Raw genomic sequence first — 25,489 nt, forward strand, 5'->3', positions numbered from 1 at the left:
ATCCTTGCTTTTCAATTACAAATTGAAGATATTATCTGTATCTCCAACACAGCACAAACAAAAATGTGTCTCTGCTACAGATAACTGGATACTTGCGATTAAGTCAATCCACTGCAGACTGTAGAATAAAAACACCATGCGATCCGCATTCCACTTGCCACACCATTCCAGGATTGATCCGCTTTGATACCTATTGTGCACGGCCTCACTACGGACAAAGCCGCTTTCCCAGGTCACCGTACCAAACCAGGTTCCAATCACCTTACTCGACTTCCATTGTCCACTGGATTTTCGTTGCATATGTGCTGTGCCACACGTTTTACTTTCCCCAAGGCTCCTCCAGACATAACACGTACAGCACTCTGATTCCCTTCGCCAGACATTAAGAAAACTTGGTTTCTTCCATCACACCGATAAGCCGACAAGGGAAGCTTCGTTGCATCGGCTCCTTCCTACTGTTCTCTCTGAACTTTCTGAGCACGTATAAAACACGCTTTTGGGTCCTTTGCTCTAAAGTTCCTGTAGTGCGAGACGGGTTGATTACGTCCCTTCCCAAGAAGTATTCAGAAACAATGTTGTGGCCGAAACGGCCTCTCACGCTAGCACTTCCTCCGGCGTTCCATCCATCGCCATCACCAGCTCCATTGTCCATGACGTCACCAGTAGCATCTCGGCATAGGAGCGCAGCACATCTCCTACCTCCAACGGTCGCACAGCTGCCTAGCCACACGCCACCATTCCTGAGCTAGTACCAGTCCCCACTTCAAACCTGCACAATTGCACAACGCTTTGAGCACAATCCTGATTAACGCTGCGCTATCATGTGATGATCATGTTGCAGCTTCTCCCATCCGCAGCTTATAATGCTCCATCAACATTACACCGTAGCCCTGTCCCTTTCATCACCCTATGGGACAGCGCATATTGCCTTTCACCTTATGGGCGTAGCTTCACTCCTGTGCTCAGCATATTGCCCTTCACCTTATGGGCACAGCTTCACTCCTGTGCTCAGATTCTCCCATATTGCCCTTCATCTTATGGGCGCAGCTTCACTCCTGTGCTCAGCTTCTCCAGCCCCAGGATGTAGCACTCTAAGGCCCTAAAGTGCAGCCAGTCACTCTTTCTAGGCTTGCTTTCCTCGCCTTAGGGCCCTGAGGGTAGTCCATACGCAGGGGGCTGTGACTTTCTGCTACCCCCTTCCCGCCCTGGGTGATGGGCCTTACTTGGTGTGGGGGCAGTGTTGTCCTTCTCCGTTTTCCTGCACCCCCCGCAGAAGGTTCACCAGCTTTCCTCGCGCAGATTCTTTGGAAGACTGCCTCGTCGCCATTGTTAAAAAGTGACTCTCATACCTTCTTGAATGTACTGGTAAGGTTTATTCCAGCTTCTTATGACATCTTAACAAGCAGTTACAATAGTTCAAAGTAAGTTACATGAAGGACATTAAGAGTGGCAGCCCATCACCCAGGCAGGAGGTTCACCAATTGACCAGGGCTGGAACCTTCACTCACACATTCCAACACTCAGACATCAACACTCCACATGACATCACAACATTCCTGCTCACCCAGGCAAGACATATACAACACATCTCCCCCCCTTTACATTAACACACTACACACACTAAGCACTACACACAACAGGGCTGCTCTTGGCTGCTGGGGGAACTTAACAGCTCTTCATTGCTAGGGGCAGCATTGATTGCGGCCCTGTGTGTGTGCTGTGCGGGCAGATACAGCACTGCAGACAGTGCAGAGAAAGTAGCCAAGCTGAAGTAGCGGGGGGCACAAAGGGTGGGCCAGCATTTCAGAAGAGAGATCAAGCCCCGCCCCCGAACTCCCGTAGTGACGCCAGTGATTAGCATCCAGTTTTCTTAGCATAATATAAAACCTCTTTTTACCCGCTTGTATTGCTTTTGTAGTGGTGAGAGAAACCAACGGTACTTTTTGTCAAAAACTGGAATGTCTCGGATACCGCTGACTACCGGTGTGAAGTCAGCAGGCAGCGCTTCTGCAACCAGCAGTTCACCCCCATGTTGTCTGCGGAATCCGGCAATTAAACACTGTCTAAAATGTGTATTTGTTAATTGGTTACTGTAAATCAATGCAGGTATTCACTCATCCACGTAATAAAAAAGAAAAGGTGCCAATGGCATTCTGGTATATTTACTCTGCCTCCTCGACTACCCGTGTGGTTCCTCGCCCTCCCTGTGCTTCCGCTCTTTCTCTCTTCTTGCTGCACTTGCATGGAATTCTCTTCCCCCGGACATCCGAGTAACAGTCCATATGGATTTGTTCAAAACCAAACTAAAACCCTAGATCCTTGCCACTGAGTTACCCTCTGAACCTACCCCTTCTGTCTTCTAGCTAACCTAACATTTTTCCCTCGCCTCTAACCTGCCTCTGTCCCTCGCTTCCTGTGCCTCCACACTATCACTTCACCCAACAAATTTACATCCTGAGTATTGCTGGCCGTACCTGCACTTACAAATGTGCAATGTTAGTTGTTAATCTCTGTATGTCCACTTATGTATTGTCCCCGGTGACTGTTCCATTTACTCCCCTCCACAACCAGAATGTCACTCAAACTCAGCCAATTGGAAGAAGCTCACTGCTTCCCATCAAATCTGATTTCTTATCTATTGTACATTCTTTTGTGATCAAAAGATGACTGTTCCTCCTTTATATAGATAAATAAAATAAATGTAGAATGTCAGCAGAAAACAGAATGCAATCGATAAAACAATTATTTGAACGCACCTGAGTGAATGAGATCCTTTATAAGCACACACCTTGAATCCAGTTGCCTTTTTGATGGAAAAAATAATCCTGACATTTTATATAAAAAATATGAAATACACCTTCATTTTTGCGAAAAGAAAGTATACAAAGTAATTACAAAGCAGCACAAACCCGGTCAGGTGCTCCCTATTTTCGTAACTCAATGGGCATTTGCCATTTTCTTGGTTCTGTTTGTATTTATATTATTTCTATGTTAAAAGAAAATGAGGGCTGCTCTGATGCATAGGTGGGCTAGTATGCACACCTGTGTATTATGTTTTCAAACTCTTTTGATACAATGGCATGGACATTTCTGGTTGAAAGTCCATATTTGCCTGAATAAAAAGAGTAGCTTTTTCCAGCGTATATTGCATTCTCAAGATGTCGAAACGATTTATGCCATCTACTTATTGTCTAATTGTGTATCTAGTTTTTGCCAGGGCTGTGCTATCTTGGCACCACCATACTTTTCTAGGCACATCCTCTTATCGTTGTCCTTCTACAGAAGTTTGGAAACCATTGGAGGCAGGTGATTTTTTTAATTGGTGCGGCGTAAATATTTGCCACAAATTTGCAAGACTGTAGCGAGGAAGCCTGAACCAATCAAGCGGGCCCCGGGGGTTCTCCCACCAAGAATTCATTTTTAATAATAGGTTAAAATGGTGCATTGTACAGCACAGTTTGTGTGAAAAATGTGGTAAAAAGCCAGACAGTTCGCAGTTGATTTTGTAGGGTAATTCATGAAAAAATCCAATAGATGCAAGCCACCAAGATATATAATATATGTCAGTATAAGATATATAATATATGCCAATATAAAAGAAAATGTGCAGACTGGCTATGCCCATATATTTCCATACTGGCTGCACCTAAATATGCCAGTATTCCCACATAAGAAAAACTCATATTTGCTCACATTTGCTCATAATGCCAGTAATGATGCCATAAGAAAAGAAGTTGAATCTAAGCCAGTACCCATACATAAGAACATACTCCTGTTGGCTTTGCCATACAAAATGACATGCCACAATAAATACACATGGTCAAATTGGCTACTACAATTCAGACCAGTCCAGAAACATAATAACACTTCTCATGTTGCCTTCATCATAGAAGCTCAGTAAAAAAAATGCTGTGCCTCAGTAAGATATTATTGCTAGACTGCACACAATGCCAGTCTAGCCATAATGCTTATCATCCTTGCAATCATAGATGCACAGCAAAAAAGTCATGCCACAATAAGAAATGTTTGGACTGATTGCATCAAAATGCCAGTCCAGCCACTTCATAACACTCATCATGCTTGCTTTATCATGCTTATAAAGCAAGCACGATAAGGATTATTTTGTGGCTATACTGGAATTTTGATGTAGTAAATCTAGCCATTTCTTACTGTGGAATGACTTTTTTTCCTGGGCATCTAGGATACTGTATGCTAGTTGGCAAATAAAAAATGTCATGCCATAGTAAGAAATGGCTAGACCTATTGCATCAAAATTCCAGTGAAACCACGTAATAACACTAACTATACTTGCTCTATCATGCTTTAAAAGCAAGCATGATAAGTGTTAGGATGTGCCTAGACTGGGATTTTGGTTTAGTAAGTATAGACATGCCTTACTGTGGCATGACATTATTTACTGGGCATCTATGATAAATGTCATTCCACAGTAAGAAATGGCCAGACTGATTCCATCACAATGCCAGTTTAGTCAGTTTAACAATTATCATGCTTGCTTTATCATGCTTTTAAAGCAAGCTTGTTAAATCTTAACACATGTCTAATTTCACTATATGGACAGTGGGTTTTAATGTGTTTCAATGTACAATGACTCACTAGAATTTAATTTCCTCAACTCAGAACACTGAAACCCCTAGGAGCCACAAAGTCACTTTGACCCCCTTCTCTGACCTTTTGCTGTCCTAGGTGTGCTTGCATTTCAATTCAAACAGAATATTTATGTTAAAAATCATTCTTCCTGCCACCTGTTGTTCTCCTATACTTAACACTGAATTGTTTTACATACTTTCTGGCACCCGGAAAAATTTAAGGTTTCCTCCAACTCTGACCTTATACTGCCCGGGAGGGGCACCTGGCATGTGTAGATGTTTACATTAATTCACTTTATTTTATCATAAAAACATTGTGTAACTGGGCTACCAATTTTCAGATTCATATAATTTTAATTCCAGTTTCACTGTGTTTGCCCCAGCTTTCTAGTCATATACATTGGGGGTCATTCCGAGTTTGGAGGCAGCCATGGTGCTATTAGCACCATGGCTGCCTCCAAAATCGGTCCGGGTTCCTTGAATGGGGACTTACTGATTCATTCCAACCTAGGAGGACCCAGTAAGTCCCCATTCAAAAAACCAATCCCCATTCCTATTTGAGCCCACATAGGGCTCAATGGGAATGGGGAGGGAGCAAATAACTGGCCCATTATTTGCTCCCTGGTCCCTTTGCGGCTCCCGCTTAGGGCGGCTGGTAAAACCGCTAGGGACCTCATAATAGGGCGGCAGGGGGTTAATGGCACCGGCATCCTTACCGGTGCCGCTAACCCCCTACCACCAGGGTCAGAATGACCCCCATTGTGTCAAAAATGTTCAGTTATTGCACCCTCGCACTGGTTTGGGACTTGGTGCACACTTCTTTAAATCCCTTTAAACCAACTATTAGTATATTCCAAAACCCTTTTGAAGCTGAGCCAAGCACTGGTTTGCGACACCTATTGTGCCCCTTCCATAAGAACCTGTTGCTGTGTCGTCCAGTGCTTTGCAGAGGCTCTCTCAAAGAGCCAGTTCCTGCATCCAGCCGTGCTTTGAACTTGGCCTCTTACTTGCTGTTTTTGCCATGAGTCCTGATCTATTCTGTAACCAGACTTGACTGCTGTTGTGGGGACTCCTCTCGGTGACCGCTGCTGAGCCACAGCCCACCTCGGACTGTGAGAGAGCTGCTTCAGCTCCAAAGCCAGAGAACCAGACAAGAGTGAATGAGAAAATACTTGGCACTTCTGCAACAGCTGCCCTTCACCACACCTTGAAACTCTTGTGTATAGGCGTGTTATAAATACCATATCATATCATACCTTGCCTGCTGCAGTGGCCTACGACTGAAGGAGAAATAAAGGGTCTCAAACAATGCCACATGGTTGAACAACGATCTGACCAAATTGAGTTCCATTTTCAAAACAATCAAATACCTGACATTACTGTAATTGCTGTAGGAGAACAAACTTGTGATGGGAACTCCTCTCACTTACTGAAAATCAACATTCCTTCCAGTTTCAAGTGGCATTCCACACTGGGAGGAAATACCTTGACATTTTATACTGATCCACAATTTGAAAATCCAAGTCCTGTAGTAGAAAGTGATGAAAAACCAGCTCAAAGCTTGGCTGATATTCAGAAAATGGATGAACACCTGTTCCTCCCTATTCAGTTAAATGAGGTGAGGGAGCCTGTTCCCGCTCGCTCGTCAGAGTGTGTCTGAATAATGGAAAAAGCTTAATCAGTGAACCGTTGTTCAGGAAACACCCAAAAGATCGGACCATTTCCACATTTAAATTGGTTGATATGTGGGAAATGGGCCTGGAAACTCTGAATTCCAAACATCTCCTGCCTAGCAGGTGTATGCTAAAAATAGGTGATAAAAGCATAGAGCATAATTGTTGGGTTGTGCGAGATGTCCCCTCCGCATTCTACTTATGTAGTGACATTCTGAATCGGTTTGCAATTAATTTGGACCTCATCAATTACAAAGCCTGATCCCAACAAGGGGGCAACCCTATGGGCTTTGATGATTCTGAAAAGGCATTCCGGTCAGCTCAATTGCTACAGTATGCAGTTGAAATTGAAATTAGAGAGGAGGTCACCATCCCAGGACGGACCTGACAATTCCCACTTTACCTAAAAATTAAGAGAGGACACAAACTCCAAAACCCGGACGCTTATGTACACCTCAATTCCCATCTGCAACAGCAAGAGTTGGGGTTGAACTGACACCATTAGTTGACTTAGAACACAACACCATTCCAATATTGGTTGATAACAGCGACCCTAGGAGTATCACTCTGGGCGCAGACACCTTTATTGGAATGGCGGTTGATGAACAGCATTTTTCCATGGATTTAGGAAATGAAATCGTAGGACCAATCCCCAATGACGGCTATGACTGTGACAATGACATACCGCCAGAAAGGATCTTCACCCTGCAAGGGGGGAATTTCCTGGTGTAGAGTAGACCGCTGAGATCGCAAAACAAGAGGTCTTCCCAGTCTTCAGACAGATGGTTGAAGAGTGGGTCAACCTCGCTGATGCCTGTGAGACCAAGGAACAAAAGCAAAAGTTGATACAGGTGTTTTTAGATTTTCAAGATATCTTTGCTGTGGACTCGTATGACTGCGGTCACACCGAGATACATTCTATGTCAATTCCCACGGACCCTGGAATGACTCCTGTATTTCTGAGGCAATATCGCTTGCCGCTCGCGTCTATGCAGTTCCTTACAGAAATCATAAAAAACCCAGAGTCTCGTGGGATAATTTGTCCAGTCCACAGTACCTTTAATAATCCAGTACTGGGAATTTTAAAACCAAATGGCCAATGGAGACTTTGCGCAGACCTTAGGAAGCTGAACTAACAGGTCCATATGTCCCGATGGCCCTACGTTAACCAGGGACTGGCCCAGATCCAGGGGTCAAAGGTGTACACCGCCATTGACCTGACCAATGAATGCTGGACAGTACCCGTCATTAGGGAGAACCAGTACAAGCTGGCCTTTACCTTCGGGGTGCAGCAATACACATGGACCCAAACTCCCTTCGGATACATAAAGTCCGACAATGAATTCACCATCTTTCTACATAAGGCCATGCTCGACTTCGGCAAAAGGGGTAACATAGCCTATGTGGATGATTTCCTGATTAAAAGCTCAACTGTGGAGGAACACATAGCGGAAATCCACTATGCTCTTACCCAGTTGAAAGTTGCTGAAGCAAAACTGTCCTTCTAGAAGACACTGTGGTGTAGGACCCGTGTAAACATCTTGGGACATGAAATCACCCCTGAGGGAAGGAGCCTTCTTGGACTGACTAATTACAATAGGAAGTACATTGACGATAATGCAGCAGTCACAAAACCCCTGGTCCATTTGTTAAAGGGGGGGTCAAGTGGGAGTGGGGTCCAGAACAAGCCGAGGCAGTGAAGAAGCCTCTCACAAGTGTCTTGTCTAGCTTACCCCATCAAAAACAAGGAGTTCTTTTTGGAGACGAGGTTCTCAAATACATGCTTAACAGTAGTATTATAACAAAAGCATGACAAGGTCAATAAAGTCATCTCCTATGCAAGCAAGACTGGATTCTGTCCATGCAAGGCTTTCCTGTGGCAGTCAGATATGGCCAAAACAAGAAGAATCTCCTTGCGCATGATTTGGCTGACTTGCATGATTGTGCCCAAGCAAACTGTCTCGAGGACGAAAGTCTCAAAATCCAATACGACATGGAGGTGTACCTGAATTCCCAACACAAGGTCTATGAGGAAGACGCATGCAAGGGGATGCCCACAGTTCATGCGGATGGGCGCTCCTACCATGTTAACAACAACGGGGAAAAGGAACTGGTGGCGGCGTTGGGAATGCCTGGGTGGATGATGCCCCGGAACCCACCGCTGGGAACAAGATTGGTCCCCACAGTAGTCATATGGCGCAGTTGATGGCAGTTCACCAGGCCATCCTCACTGCAGTGCAACACCGACTCCACGAACTGCTCATAATCACTGATTCAGATTATGTCCGGAATGGGTTTGTGGAACACCTGATCAATTGGAAAACCAGAGGCATGCTGTGTGCAAACAATAAACCACTCAAGCATGGCAAGCTCATACAAAATATTGATGACCATCTATTGGAAAAAGATTAAGGGTCATTCCAGAATAGAGGGACCAGACAAAACTGGGATTGACCTGGCTGATCAATTTGCCAAAACCGGAGCCATCAAGGGGGATCTCCTTGAAATCGAGTCTCTGTTGGGGGAAATCCAGGTCACTGCTGTCACCAGGTCCCAGACACTTGCTAACAATGAACTCTCAACTGCCCAGTGGAGTAAGGAGACCCCAAATGCTGATTTAATCACGGCACAAAAAGGGGATGCGATTATTGGGAAATTTTACCAACACATTGAGGACCCTGTGAACTTTCCTCTGACGGGAACCGATTACATTGGGAAAGAGGATCTCCGGGTGTTGATGAAGTTTCCAAAAATGTTCGGAATCCAAAGTGGTTTGTTGGTAAGGAGATCCATCTCTGGATGTGACCAGTGGGTGGTCCCTACCTCATTGCGAAGCCTGATGCTAAGTCACGCCCATGACACGGCCACAGCTGGTCATCAGGGGTTTCACACTACTTTAGAAATCTTGTGGGAGGCAGCATACTGGCCACACATGGGGCAGGGCCTCGACCAATATTTGAAGGGGTGTCATGTGTGTGCCCAATTTCAGCCAAGTTCACTCACACACCGAGCTCCCCTCAGAAGAGGGGGATGACACTGCCTTGGTCAGATTTACAAATAGATTTCATCAGGCCCGTGATCCGCTTCTCTAGGGGGAACAAGTACATGTTAACAGTAACATGCTTGTTTACCAAATGGGTGGGATGTCTCCCAGCCCCAAATTGCAAGGCAGAAACAGCAGCTGCCCTGAGATGATCAACAACATCTTCTCATGTTTTGGCCTTCCCCAAAGGATTGAGTCAGACCGAGGAAGTCACTTCACCAGCGAAGATGTGGGAGTTACTTGAGGTAAAAAGGAAACTTCATTTTGCATACCACCTATACTCTAGTGGGGGAGTTGAGAGGTACAATAAAACTATTGTGAGCATTCTTATGAAGTTTGTGGCAGACTTTGGGCCTAGTTGGGACATCCGATTACCACTTGTCCTGATGGATATCAGATCTACACTATCTTCTGCGACAAAAATGTCTCCATTTGGGCTAATGACTGGACAAAGAATGGTGCTACCCCAGCATCTGCTCTATAGAACACAAGAGCAGACACCGATTAACACCTCCACAACACAGGAATATGTTCAGAATCTAAGAAAACACCTTCAGCATACTTTTGCATACACTCAGCGGAATCTGGGGAAATCAGCAGAGTGGATGAAAACCCATTACGACTTAAAAACAACTAAAAAAGAATACCAAGTAGAAGACAGGGTCTACATGTACAATTTTCAGAGGAACCAGACTAAAGAGCGTAAATTCCTCCCCTCCTTGCGCGGTCTCTTTGAAATTGTAGACAAAATTTCACTTGTCACCTGCAAGATCCATTTCCCCAAAGAAGAGCTGTCAGAAGAGAAATGGGTCCATATCAATCAGTTAAAAAGTTGTCACGCCAGACACACTTTGCAGCTGATTGATGAGCCAAAGGAAAATCAAACAGAGGAACCATCAGAAGAATGAGAAGAAAGGAAAAGAAAAAGCAGAGGGAAGTATTTAGGTGCATAGGTATACATCTATATAACAGGGAGTATTCAAAATGAAAAAAGATGTTTTGAAAGTCAAATGGTTTCCTTGCCTGTTGAATAATTTGTTTGATGTTATTACCACAATTTGAGGAAGAGATAAGAAAAATTATACCTGTAATCATTGTTCCGCTGTTGTAAATCTTCCGGGCATACTGTCATTTAAAAATCCTAAAACCTGTTTTTTATCTATCTTCTATTAGGTGATTAACTCCATTACTTCCTAGCCTAGAGTGGACCTCCCCGGGGACCTGGAAAGGAAAGGGGGAAAGAGGGTGCCGCTCCATACACCCTAACTCAAAGATGTGAGGGAATCCTGGAGTGTCGCGTACTGAAGACAGAGAATTCTGTCGAATGAACCCCACTCTGCCCTACTCTCCCTCAACAAAAAAGTCATGGGAGAGCATAGGGGGGATTCTGTGGGTTACATTTAAGGCCCTTGCAGAAATCCCCTTCAAACAAAAACAGCATGGAAATAATGCGGGAAAAACAGCTGCGCTTTTCTTTCCATGGCGCATATGTGTTGCGAGCACTAAACACAAGAATGCCACCAAAAGAAGTGCTCTGCAGTGCTTTACCTCCATTAAATCATCTAAAAATGACCTACATGCAGAACAGCACCACATTTGCTGTTCTGTTTTCTGAATACTAAAGCTGCACACATGACATCCAAGATAGCTTTGAAATTTGCTCTTGATTTCATTTTAAAACATCGCAAAGTGTGCCCTTCATGGAAACCCATCTAGGCATTCTTTACTTCTGATGAGTACCAAGAAGTGAGGCAATACATTTACAGAACAGCTGATGTACTGGGAAATCACTTGTAAAGCAAAGAATTTGGTTTTGCATTTAAACACGGCTTGTGTTTTCTTTTTCTATAAAACAATCGCACACAAACTGCAGTAAATGAAAGAAATAAGACAGTGTTTAATGTTCTCATGTCATTCAAAGAAAATGCTTCACAGTATATCTCTCTGTGTCCAGAAACTGACCTTATCTGTAAAAAACACTCCAGAAGCTTAATTAACAATAAACTGTGTGCTGCAGAAACCGCATTGGTAAACTCAAAATGAACTGAATTAAATACATGTGTGAATTTGCTCTTCTGAAAATCAGAAAAATGCTGTTTAAAAATGAAATGACAAAGTGACAGTGTTGCTCACATATAAACAGTATTGTGTATGTGTGGGTTCACACTGACATGGCTACCTAAAATGTACATTATATTTATTCCCAAAAAGACTTGGTTTCTGTTGAAAAAAAGAAAAAAAGACTTTGAAACCAGCATAACAGGTTTGGCCCAGGCACTTACTTCAAAGGTCCCCTGCCTTCCATGGGAAAAGAATTACCTCCACAAGTGAACCAGCCAATGTAAAGATGCACAGTGAAGGCAAATTAGGAAACACAACTGGCTTTATTGTAGTTTCCATGTACCATAGCAAAGACCCCCAACCTTCATATCCATTCTCCTAAGCCAACTGCCTCCCCTCAAACACAAACATTCTTTATTGGAATAAATGACATCACAGACCCCTTCACATTCTAATTAAATAGGGGATGGGGTGAATATGCACTTTACACCATTACAATAAGGCACAACTGTAATATTTGTATGCTTTCATTAGATCACGAACAGCCGACACGTGTTTCGACACACAGGTCGTCTTCAAGGCGTGCACCACTAATATTGAAGCAATCGTGAAACCTCCTAATGGAGGATCGAATGATTACAGAGCTCAATGAGTCACAAAGAAGCTTGATCAGCTGGTCAAGGTCTGGTCACTGTGAACAGCGGGATGGGTCAGCTGACTTTCCACTTTTCTCCCTGGATTATTGGGTATGGCTGGATCTGGAGGGGTGGTTCTGCCTAGATCTGGATGGTCCTGCCTGGAGGGGATCAGCTGGACAAGGTCTGGTCACTGTGGACAGCGGGATGGGTCAGCTGACTTTCCACTTTTCTTCCTGGATTATTGGGTATGGCTGGATCTGGAGGGGTGGTTCTGCCTGGATCTGGATGGTCCTGCCTGGATGGAATCAGCTGCCTCTGGATCTAGTTTTTTCTGTTTTTGAATCTTTTAATAGTGGGATATATCTCTGCTTTCTGGGATTTTGGGTTCTGGTTTTCAGTTGCTTGTCTTTAGTGTTTCCCTGTCTCCCCCTTATATAGGCAGAGTGACATCATAGAATTTTACAAGCTGGGCGGAAGTACTCTGGACTTACCCCTCTACTGGGATAGGCCAGGTTACTGGTGTTCCCTCCTACCTCCAGGCTGATTGGTTCAGGGGAAATTAAATCATTTTATGTGTGCATTTATGACTTCCTTCGTCTCACCACTGTTACTTTTTACCAAAATAAGTTATGCAGCAAAACTTCCAATCTATACTAGTCACCATCATAAAAGGTAGATATGCAGATTCCATATTTCACAGGGAATCAGACAGTCCGATCGCCAACTCTGTGTGAGGTAGCATCGCTTTTTGGCACAGTTGTTGCCATTTTTAGGAAACACATACATTTTAAAATTCTGCAAATGGCTACACATATGCCCACTGCTATTTCACACTGCTATTTCACATATTTTCACCATGTTTCACCAGTCTGACATTCCAGTTCCCCAGGTGCTAGGAAAATATGCTTAGATTCTTTGGATTTTTCCATAACTCACATAAAATGCTGGCATAATATAACATTACAGCTTATTCAGAGCATTGGGAGAAATGTCTTAATATGAAAAGTTCTTTAGACTGGATTACTCACAGGTGTGGGTGGTCTTTCCAACCCCCACAGCCAAATTGTCTTCCCCTGGGTCAATTTGAACAAAGGGTTTCCATGACACCCTTTGAAGCCAGGCAGTTGGGCTGGGGAGGGGTGTTAAAGGAAATCCCACCTCTTGTTGAAAATGCTAGTTCCCCTTGGGTCCTTTGTTCCTTTCTGTAGAAATGCCTGACAGTCTGACGAGGCCATGAACTCCCACACTTTGTCCCTTTCATATGCCTAAGGATAAAAGTGTGAAAAGTAATGAGTATGGGAATGAGAGAGGTTGTACTAAGGTGATGCAATGAGAAGTTTTGGTTAACGCGCCAAAGAGGGAGGACAGGTTATGTTTCCGATGTGGTCCTAGGCATTTGTCAACATCTCCAATATGTCCAGGGAGAAAAACAATATCCCGGGAGGATAGCTCAGCGGCAGAGTGTGCGTCTTGGAAGCAAGACGACACGAAGCAACACAGGTTCGATCCCCGGGTCCGTGCTTAGAAACCTCTGGGTGTTTAAGCGCGTTATAAATAAGTAACTAAGACAACAAAAAAAAACACAATTACGCAACTAAGAAAAACAAACAGCGCCTCGATGCCTGCGGGCTGTGTGAGCTCTTTATAAATGTAAATAAATAAAAATAAATAAAAATGTGGAAAATGTAAAAAGTGGGGACATTTTGAAAATTGCTGTAAAAATTACGCTATAGGCGAGGGCAGGAAAGTAATGTATGTTGAAGAAAGAAGCAGAGATTCTTCTGATGATGGTGAGGATGGAGAAACAGAGGTGGTCACGGTCCACAATGTGAAATATAGGGAGGAGGATGATTGTGAACATCCTGTGTTGTGGATTTATGTGAATGGGCGATCAGTAATAATGATGGCTGACTCCTGTTCTAAAATAACATTGATGTTATTGATGTCTCAAGCTGTATATGAGAATGTTATGGGTGGCAGAGTTGAAGATCTGTTGCCATCCGATAAAAACCCTGGGGGGTACAATGGTAGCAAGATAGAGGTGATCAATGCTGTGTGGCCTATTTCAAGTTCAAAGGTAGAGAGACTCAAGGAAAAATATATGTTACGAGGAAAGGGGAAACGCTGCTGGGATGGAGGGAGCAAAGAGGTTTAGGCATAAGGTTGTATCCCAATTTAAAGGAATTTCCCGAAGTATTTACCAGCAAAGTGGGTTGCCTAAAGGGGATGGCGCATATGATTGTACTGAAAGACAACAGTGTGCCTGTGTGTGCCAAGCTAAGATCAGTTCCCATGTCTATGCAGAATACTGTCCATGAGTAACTCAAAAAATTGGAGAATGCTGGAATCATTAAACCTGCAAAAGCTGTGGAATGGGTTTTGCCTTTGGTGGTGGTAAAAAAGCCCACTGGTGAGTTGAGGGTTTGTGTAGACTTGAGGGAACTAAACAAGTGTGTGATCGCTGATCGCCATCCATTACCCAATATGGGGGAATTGTTAAGTAGAATTGGAAATGCCAAGTTTTTTACCAAATTGGATATGGCAAGTGCATACCATCAGGTTGATTTGGATCAGGAATCGAGAAGATTAACTGCTTTTATAATGTATGATGGTATATTTCAGTTTCGGCGCATGCCTTTTGGTTTAATATCAGCCTCATCGGTATTCCAGAAGGTAATGGATAAGATACTAAAAGGAATGGATAAAGTTTGGTGTTTTCAAGATGTTTTGATATGTGGTGAAAGTGAGAATGAACTTGAAAGTAATGTGGAGAAGGTGCTGCATGTGTTTAAGGAACGTGGAATAACACTGCTTGGAGAGAAATGTGTGTTTGCCACCAAGGTGGTAGACTATTTAGGCCACGGAATCTCTGAAGAAGGGCTAAAACCTAAAAGAGAGTTGGTGAAAGGTATCAAAAGCATACGGTTTCCGAGAGACAAAGCTGAATTGAGATCGTTTCTGGGAACAATAGAGTTCTACCATAGGTTTGTGGAGAACTATGTTGATGGAGTAATGAAACTAAGATGTTTATAAAAGAAAGATATAGATTTTGAATGGGATGATGAGAAAGAGTTTTGTGACATAAAGAAGAAAATTGATATGTCAAAGGCATTAGCCATGTTTGATACTAGAAAGGAAAATATTCTGGCTGTGGATGCCAGTGAATCAGTTATAGGGGTTGTTCTGTCGCAGGTGGATGTTGATGGAAATGAAGTTGTTTTGACACATGCCTCTAGGATGTTGAGGGGTGTGGAACAAAATTACTCTGTTCTTGAAAAAGATGCTCTAGCCTGCCATTGGGGCATTGAGAAGTTGAGAAATTTCTTGTGGGGGAAGGAGTTCATACTAAGGATGGATCACAAACCACTTAAGGCAATCTTTGAGAGTAAGGGTTTAGACAAGGTATCGAGGAGGGTTGCTTGCTGGGTGACTAGAATACAGTGCCACAAGTTCAAAATTGAACTGATACCTGGTAGAGAGAATTTTCAGGCGGATCATGTATCAAGAGGAAAGGAGAGGACAAAGCCAAAGATATGTATAGGAGTGATACCATGGATATGGTGTTTGTGACCAGTGAAGGAATCATATCCAAGGAGAAATGGATAAGAGTACTAGAGAGTGATGAGATGTGGAGACAGATTACTGGATTTGTGAGGGATGGATGGCCAGAAAAAAGATTGTTAAGTGTTGAAGAATGGGCGTTGTGGGAAGTGAAGCTGGAATTGAGTTTGAAGGAAGGATTGGTGTATCGTTGGGATCGACTGGCGGTGCCCAATGGATTGAGAAGTAGATTGATTGAGTTAGGGCATCAAGGTCTTATTGGTATTTTTAAGACCAATTAAATAATAAAGGTGGACTATTGGTGGCCAGGTTTCGATAGGGATGTGGAAAGAGTTGTTGGAAGGTGTGAGGAGTGTAATAGGTCGGGGAAAAATATTCATGCTAGAATGCAGCCAATGAATAAAGTGGAGATTCCAGGCGGAATATGGCAAGATTTGGCCATGGATATACTTGGACCAGTGGATTTGGGTCATGGACGTGGGCGATTTGTGGTTGTATTGATGGATACTTTTTCACGATGGAGGGAGCATAAGATTGTAATAGATGTGACCAGTCAGAGTATGGCAGAATTTCTTCGGACCATATTTGAAAGAGAGGGTTTGCCAAGAACAATGCTTACTGATAATGGTCCACAGTTTATTGAAGGCATGTTCAAGGAATACATCGAGAAGTGTGGTGACAGGCATAAATTAACTGTGTTGTATCAGCCTCAGAGTAATGGTATGGTCAAGAGACTTAATCGCAGCATTATGATGCTATAAGGTTGGCTGGAGCATGTGGCAGTGACAGAAAGGTGGCTATAAAGGAACTCTTATATGCCCTGCGGATGGCGCCGCATGTTGAAACTGAATCAGTCCTTTTGATCTCATGAGAAGAAGGAAGCCTAATACCATGTTATCTCTGGCGTGGTTGGGTAGGGCAAGAGAAACCAATAATGTTGTGGAAGAGATAAGGAAAAGGATGGTTGAACGGAAGGAAATGTGGGTAAGAAAAACCAATGAAAAATACCCAAGGAGAGTGAATGTTTTAAAGGCTGGAGATGTGGTGCGGGTGAGGAAGGGTGTGGTATCAAGGAAAGGAGAACTGCTATATTCTGATCCTGTGCGGGTGGCGCAAGTGCTCAAAGGAGCTGTCAGGTTGGAGAGTGGTCAGGTGTGGAATATGTCGAGGATAGCTAAAGTGGGTAAATGTGGCTAAATTTGTTTATGCAGGGATTAAAATATGTTAGGTTACTGAAACTCTGACATATGATATAGGTACATATCCCACTCTTTTAATTTTGCATCCTACAGAAAATCCCATTGAAAGTCCCATATTGCATACCCCTCTCTTTTGAATCCTGCATCTCCCTTTCAAATCCTATTGAAATCCCAGTCAAATCCCAGATTGCTAGTATCATCTGTTCACCTTTTCCTTAAAAGAATCTGTGTTAGTCTATGTCTGCTAGCGTATTCCTTATGATAATTCTTCCAGTTATCTGTGTAAGTCCCTAGTATTATATGAAATAACTCAATTAATTTCCCCATTGGAAATTCACATGTATTATTGTTGCCTTTCGAAAATAACTATTTTGTCTGGTGTATAGCCATTAAAATATAGTCTAGTATAACAAAAACCGAATTTGCATGTGTATTTTGCTTTTCTCTAAATTCCGATTTGCACTTTTCCCATTAAAAATCCAAACATAATCCCATTAAGAATATTCCCTTTCCCTCATAATTCTATCTGTTATGTGCCTTTGTTTCTCATCCTAAAACCGATTTCCGATCTTAACAGCGAAGCCCCTTTTCTTAGCTGCTTATCATTTTAAAGCTTGTGTGAAATAAGAGTTGTAATTCTGCCATGTGTGTTTTTTTATTCTGCATTATTTTCCACCACAAAATCGATTTTCTTCCCTCTGACATGTTGCCCTGGTGCCCTGCTCATCAATCTGTAAGCTTCCTTGTCTCTTATATACAGCCACACACATTTCTGTCATAGCTATCATACCAAAATTGTAAACTGAGATACAAGTAACAAGTAAAATCTGGGTATGCCATTTTGCTCCTTGTGAAGGTTTTCAATTCGTTTCTGGACTCCCATCCTGGAGTGGTGGGTTGATTTTAAAAATCGATTTTTCCCTTTTCATGCTGACTCCTTACCACTACTTTCCATCCACAAAGATAGGTTTTTGGGGGAAGTGTTGCAGCAGCGGAGTGCATAACATGTGTGCCATCTGTCATTTTGAAGAGTGATTTTGCTTCTGCTTTCTATTAAAGGTTTATGTAGATGATGTTAGGAATTTGAATTAATTTTGTTGTAGTATTTTGGCATTGTCTAGCCACAGTAGTGGTGGCTGCTGCCCTTATTTTGATATGCTTGATTTTCTTTGAATTCTATTTCATTGTTTCACACCGGCCTGGTTCATAGTCCATTGCGATACGGGGTATTTGTTAAGGTGGGTGTGAGACGGGTTGGGTGACTTCTCAAGAAAGAACCCAGGATTCAAATTAAAATAAAAAGGCGTTTTTATTGTGCGCCACATTCCTGGTCAGAGGAAGAAGTCCCTGGCTGGAGTGTGCCGTGTTCTAAAACCGTTACACACCAATCTTTCTTCCTTCTCTTGTGAACATTACAGGGGCACCTGGAGACAGAAATGATGTACTACTTGCCCTTGAGTTATATGAATTGTAATGCTCTGTTAGTATAGTCTTACAAAATGGGCTTTCTTGTACATAGATATTAGAAAACCTTTCTTGAGAGTAAAGAGTAGCAGAAGCAATGTATTCATCTTTCTAAAAGAACATATTTCGCAATGTTGAAATTCAAGGGCATACCTGCAGTGCAATGTGTTGCTCGCTCCTTTTCAGCTGCGAGCGATAGTCAGATCAGATGAGAGCAGTGGAACTCTTAACGGAGATGCAGTGTGCCTGCTTGCACAAAAATGCATTTGCTATGAAACACATTATTTTCTTTGTAGGATTATGGAAAAGTAGGATAAAGTGTGCATAAAATATAGAGGTTGAAAGTAGTGCATTTTTATCTCAAAACACCTCATCTTGGATGCAAAAGAGCAACAGGGTTCAAATAGAGTCTGTGACCTAGGAATATGGTCACAGAGAATGGAGGTTTCAAATCGGGTAAAATATGAATAGTAAAAAATCTTTAAAAAGCTATTGAAAGAAATTGAACAAAAAGTTTTTTTTTTTCTAAATGCGTTATTGGACCCTATAGCACTACCCCAGACCGCAGGTGACTTTCTCCCGGGCTTTACACGCATTCCATCTTCCTTGTCCTGTTTCTGTCACATCACAACTATCCCTGTCATCTTTCTTTCTTTACATTGTCTACCTTGACTGCTCTTTGACCCTTTGCTTATCTCTTCTCACTCACTGACTGTTCTCTCTTTCTTTTTGTCTATGCCACATTGTATTTCATCTCTCTCTCTCTCTTTCTCATCTTTCTCCTCTTTTACTCTCACTCTCTCCTCTCTCTGTCTCTACCTCCTCTCTCCTTCTCACGCATCTGGACGTTCTCCTAATCCAGGACCGTAGAGTCTGGCAGATTAATAATTTGCAGTTGCTTAACTGCTCATGGACTTCTGCTTAGTTCTGAAAAACTCCACCCCACCCTGAGTCAGGATTTGCCATTAACTGATCCTTGATCCACACAGCTATTCTCTTGAAACAGGTCAGGAGCAGATGTATAATTCTATAGATCTCCCCCATCTGTTGCCAGGAGACAGCGGCAGGCCGTACATGGTTGAGGTTGCAGGGGTTGATTGAGGCCAGCCTTTGATGTCCTTCTCTTTCATACTCTCCAGACTACCCCCACCACCTTTCCACTGCATGCCCTACTTTAAGACACATTGCACAACACCTCTGCCATTAGAATGCAGATATCCCGATGATAAAATTTGGTCTAGCTGCACAAATAATGTCTTCTCTCATTCTCTCCAGACTACCTCTCTGCACCCATCCACATGCCAGCTCGATGTGAGTGACTAGCAGGAACTTGGCCACCCCTACCTACCATTGTATTGGCTAAAATGCACACATGCATTTTATAACTCTCTGAAAAATTTCCCACTCATGGACTTCGGTCCCCCAAGGGCATTCAACCTACAACGCATTGAAACCATACCAATGGTGAAAGGTGCTATACAAATGACAGTTAACATTACATTACATTACACTCTTTAGCTCGCTAATCTCTCTACTTCTGCTTCTCTCTAGTCCTCTTTCTTTCACTAGCCACAGTGGCGTATTTCAGTGCCTTTCTCTGCGCATCTCACATTGCTCCTTTCACTGCTCTTACAAATCTTTTAATTGTTTCTTCTACCTCAACTCCCCATGATTGATGATGGCAGTTGGAAGCATACGGAAGTGTCCAAATGCAGGACAAGGCAATCTGCAGTGAAACACTGCCAGGCTGGTCTACCACTAGAAGTATGCGATGCATGGTCCGCCTGCAGGGCTTTTTTGGGTGGTGGCAAGGGTGGACCCGGGAAACTATGTAGTTGAATCATCCTTATCCTTGAACATGCTCATGGTTACAAACAGTGCAATTTAAGATTGATTCATATAGAAGAACTTTGATTGCATAATGTTTAATGTCAAAATATCTTTATTTCAAGCCTGAACACACCAATGTCTGCTTCTGGTATATTCCACCAAGCCTCAGAAAAATTCAGCTTGTTCCGGAACGAAACTTAAAACTGCATAAGGTGAGTGACAAACGTTTCCGTTTTTATATGTGTATTAATATATATTTAAGAGATAAAACAGAACATATAAGAAATTTATAATAAAGAATAATTATCTGTAGGTGAGTCTTCAGATGACATCGGAAAATCAGGACCAAAGAACAGATCATACTGTTTTGCTTTATTCTTTATTTGGCAGTAATTAACTGATGCACATTACAATACAGTTATAGCAACAACATATACAAATTAGCAGAATATTGGATATAATAACTGCCACATTCTACCAGTTATGAATAATAATACAATTAATTTTGGTAACCAAATTGGTTATGAACACTTGTTAACAAATATTCTGAAGATCAGAGGTTAAAACAATGAACCTAACATCTAGAACTTGCAATGTGACGAATCCTGTATATGATTTTCATTGTAAACAATTGTACACAATGTATTGCTAAATGAAGAGCCTTGTGGGAGCGTGACCCTTAATCGGCTTAACCCAAGCGGGCACACCACCTTAGGTGCACATTTATACATAAAGCAAGTATATTGTACAGTCATCCGGGGAGGCGGTAGATGACTCTATTGAGCCAAACAAACCCAATCTCACTGAACCACATTCATTACAAGTAACAACTGGCCTGAGCCCTTCAACCTTAAACCTAATTGCACATGGTTCGCATAGATACTTCAGGTCAAATGAAGAAGGCTGAGTAAACAGGTTCTCTTTAAACTAGTGATGGCTATCTCATCTGCCCCAGCTTCACTGGCTCCATTGAAACATTCTAATTTATACAACTTCCACTTCACACGCATGGCCTCTAGTTCCACCCTGAGAAAACAATTGAGTATTGGACACCATGGCCCGGGCCCCACTTCATCCCATATTTATTGCAGGCCAAAGCAAATGGCTGGGTCCCTCTGCAAGACTTCAATGCACTTAGAGAGATTACATCTGTTCCCTGCGGAATTACTAAGCCATAAACCTGTGTTCTGTTCGACGGCTGACATTCTGCTGGATTACTCATTATTTCTTCATCAACCCCCAAGCCTGCAAAACCAGAATACCCCAGTCACTTCAAATTCCTTGTGCAAACTGCTAGCTGCAAAATCTGAATGAATTGATAAAAAGCCCACTATATAAAGATTTATATAAACTCCCTTTGTATGTTCCTCAGTGGGCATGTCTAATAAACATTATTACTCATTTACTGTGGGATTTCAGGACAGGCCCTTCTTCGGTTTGTGTAAACTAAAAACCTTTCCCATCTCTTATTTTCTATGTACTTCGTTGCACTCCCATGTGTGAATCACATTCATATTTAATTTGTCAGTTTCAGCCTTTCATCTTTCTGAGTGCGTGCAAATCTAATATGTATCAACTTGTAACAAAAAGTAACAATGAAGTAACACATCCCATCCATAATTAACTACACTGGATACATATGAAATTGCTACATCACACTCAGTTCACCGGACCCCCAGTTACAAATATGGCGTGTGCAACATAAACCCCTCTTGATCGTGGGGACCTTTTCTGACCCCCCCGCAACAGACTGCTTCATATTATTTTCAATGGCAATTGAGGAATATGAAATAACTTAAATCTAACTTGTGGATTGTTTGAACTAATACCATGTTTGTAAAATGAATAACTATCTAAGTAGGGAGTACTAGAAGGGACTTAAAATGAAGATAATTAGAATGTATAAAATAAATAGTGACAAAACCAGAATGTTTACTCATTATAATACGCTTTACTATAATCGGTCTGAGTAAATTGGTTATATACGCAAAATCCTACGAAACTGATGACTAGGCAAATACTTTCATTATTAACAGCTTGAATTTAAAGATTCTAAGAACAATATTTCATTAAAATCATCTCTTATTTATTTAATGTGAGTATGGTTGCTTGTGTTTTGCAATAAGAGCTAAGTCTGTTATTCAGGTGATGAATGTGGATCGAGGAGGTTTTCTCTACCTACAGAAGATGTTTTGTCATAATTGGTGCAGCAATTATCCAACTGCGAATATTTTTATAGAATTTGACACCTCTCTAAAAAAGCTAATATTGCTACATAAATGTTTTTGGAAACTGTCATTCATGTTCAATCATGATTGCAATTTTGGAGGCTTGTATTTAGGAGTTTATGGTGAAAATACGTAGACATGTTTGCAGTTGCCTATATAAACAAGATTCAGAATTCATTGCAGAATATTGTATTTATTTATGAATCACAGGGAAAGCAATACATTTTTGGCACAAAATTTGCTTACAGCGATTTAACATTTGATAACGGCATGGAGGGCATGGAAGGCATTGATCCTTTACAATGGCGGGAGAGAATATGACTGGAAGACCAGATGTTGGAGGGGAAGGTGGAGGCATAGGCTGCCCTAGTGCTAATAAGTGTTCCTAAAATGTATCTTTGCACCAAGGCAATGTTTTCCCTAGTGTTAATCTGGTGGCCTATTGGCGCTAGGGCAGACATTGCCCACATGTACAAATTCCCACGTGAAAGAATGTGTATGCACTAGGGCAATTGTTGCGCTAATACTAATACCGTGGAAAATTGCACCGTTATTAAGTTCTTGTAAGGAGTCTCCACTGTATAAGGCTCAGTGTGAAGCCTATTACCTACTTTAATCCAACAGTAAATAATATTACCTTCTAGTGTAGGGTGTGAAAGCTTCCAGGTAGGGTCATTGTAGACCAATTAGGGGGCCTGATAACATACCTCACACATGTTGCTCAATTGGAGTCCAAGTTGGCAGGTGGCCTATTTGAAAACCAACAATCGAAGCCTAGACCACGAACTCGCAATGTAGCAGACCTCCAGATCTGGAAGGCCGAAACCTCCAGAAGATACATGTGCGGTATTTCTTCTAAATCTGGCTCTATTTTTACTTGAAATTAAGGTGGAAACCGTATTTCTCACTATATTCAAAAATGTCTCCTCTGGTACATCTGACAGCATACTGAATCAATAAGTGTTTATGGGCAAGGACCACCTTAATACATTACGTGGTTCCCCAAAGTGATAGCTTTCATTTTTTCCATTTTATAATACCTAGGTCTGTTTGTCTCCATAAAGTCTTTACAGTAGCTTTCATCATGCCAACAAATCCTGTATATAGTCTTAATACCTACATATTTAGGTTAGAAACACCCAATAAGAAATCGAAGCTTTCGGTATTTAATTCAGATGGCCATGACGTAATAGCCAGCAGTTTACAATTGCCAAAATGTATTGGGTGAACTCAGAACTATGGAATTTATGAATTAACTCGATAGTATGTTTAATTGAGCCCTCGTGTTCCGATATCATCAGCATGATAATTACATATAACATACCCTGTATTTTCTCCCACCTTGGAATGAATCTCCTTTCCTGCTTACATCCCATTTAATTGGAATGTGTAAGGGCTATAGCATGCACCAAAGGGAACTTAAGGAGGGCAAAGGACAACCTTGTCTAGTGTCTCTGCCGATTTGAAAACAATCTGAGTAACAGCTGCACGCTGAATAAAACATTGCCTCTACACAAGAAGCACAGCACACAAATTGAGGGGATGAGTGGGTATGTAGAGCCGAGGTTAGGGAGTCTGTACTAATACACACAGAGGCCTTGGTGGAGAGTGGCCAATGGGACTCACTAGCACTAAAGACAAATTGGCACTCATTCTGAATTTAGCGGTAGTTTGGCAAAATTAACAGCAAACTACTCCCAAATGGAATGACTGTTACCGCAACTTGGTCCTGTGGGTTTACCACAGGATTACAAGTGGTGGTAGGCGGTGTAAATCCCCATTTGTATGAGTCCGTAGGACTTTATGGGGATTTTTGCAGAATTACCACTGGTAATTTTGCCAATTTATCGGCGGTAAAGTGGAAGATTTATCTTCACATCAAGGCAAAAACTCAGAATTTGGTGGAGCAGTAAAAGTGGTGGTAATTCTATGATCACCGCTTTTCTTACCGCTCCATCAAACTCGAAATGATCCCCAAAGTGTCAAGCGGAACTTTATGAGATAACCTTCAAAAGAGAATGGCAAAATGCATTGAGAAATATCAGGGAGTATTTGTGTAGTCCAAGAGTGAGGCTAATGAAACAAGCAGCACTGTTAAGAGTTTACTGGACACCTGAAAACATGTCAACGGGTGAATTAAAAGAAAGGACAACTCCTGGCAATGAGCGGCTCCACATGTCAATCAGTGTCTGCTTCTGCAAGGAGACTTCCCGAAGGCTTGGGCTTGTTGGTGGTGAAACCTTTAACTTCAATCCCCTGATGGCCATCCTTTATTTAACACTTCTGTTCAATACATTGCAAGGGGAAAAATAAAAGGTCTCCGTAGTGCTGTGACCTTGGATTATAAGCGTGATAACGAGAGTTTGGAAGACAAGGGGGAGAGCTTGGCTCAAGGCTTGGCTTGCATTGTAAAGTCTATCTTCGATAATGGAGGATGTGATTAAGAGAGAGACATTTTAGAATTGTATGGCAGCAAAAATGAGGGACAGACTCTGACATGCCCTTAATTATGACACTGGAGATCACTCTGTGTCTACTTTAGTGTGTTTGCTTCTCGTACCTCCCCATATTTTCTTTGTTTTTGTCTTGTCCTTGCCCCAGACAACAATATTCTGCAACTGCCACATGAGGCAATAGATAGACAAACTAAAGGTAAGATATACCAAGATTCGATATCAATGATTGTTGCTTGTTAGTCCATGGGGGTTTTTGTGGGGTGCAAAGGTACACCCAAAGGCATTACTGGGTGATTATAGGCCTCGGCAGGTAATGGTTCACTTGTAGGATTCATAGAGTTTGGTAACTTGCTGCTAGGTTAAGTTCTGAGATGTAAATACCTGAGGTTTCCCCTAAAGGTCAGGAGAAACCCTTTCCAATCTTAGTGCTAATCCAAGACTGTTCAGAATTTAGGAGCAATCACTGAGAAAGATCTTCAGCTTTCTTGAAGGCGTGAACAGTGAAAAGGCATGCTGACTAGGACTTTAGCTGCGTGGTGGGTAGAAAGTGCTGCATTCTCGGGATAAAACAGAGAGGTATGTCCCTTAAAAGATGTGTGTGCTAGGTGCATACATTGAAAAATAGGCATTGGCAATGCCAACAGTTTGGGCTTTTGGATAGGCATGGGAAAGGCACACGCCAGGCACACCCGTAGTGGTATTGAGTGGCTATTGATGGTTGCAGGGGCA

The 25,489-nt window shown here is 42.2% G+C and overlaps 1 protein-coding gene across 3 annotated transcripts in view; it reads left to right on the plus strand.

The window, feature by feature from the left end:
• LOC138481461 (glutamate decarboxylase 1-like) overlaps positions 1-25,489 on the plus strand; it is a 719,240-nt gene that overhangs the window by 680,326 nt on the left and 13,425 nt on the right. For all 3 annotated transcript variants that reach the window (XM_069613613.1, XM_069613614.1, XM_069613615.1), the window contains exon 14: positions 20,199-20,288. In XM_069613613.1, the coding sequence (XP_069469714.1) occupies positions 20,199-20,288 (90 nt within the window). The remainder of the gene's footprint in view (positions 1-20,198; positions 20,289-25,489) is intronic.

The sequence above is a fragment of the Ambystoma mexicanum genome, chromosome 5p (assembly GCF_040938575.1).
Source record: "Ambystoma mexicanum isolate Mex_15411 chromosome 5p, UKY_AmexF1_1, whole genome shotgun sequence".
NCBI classification, from domain to species: Eukaryota; Metazoa; Chordata; class Amphibia; order Caudata; family Ambystomatidae; genus Ambystoma; species Ambystoma mexicanum.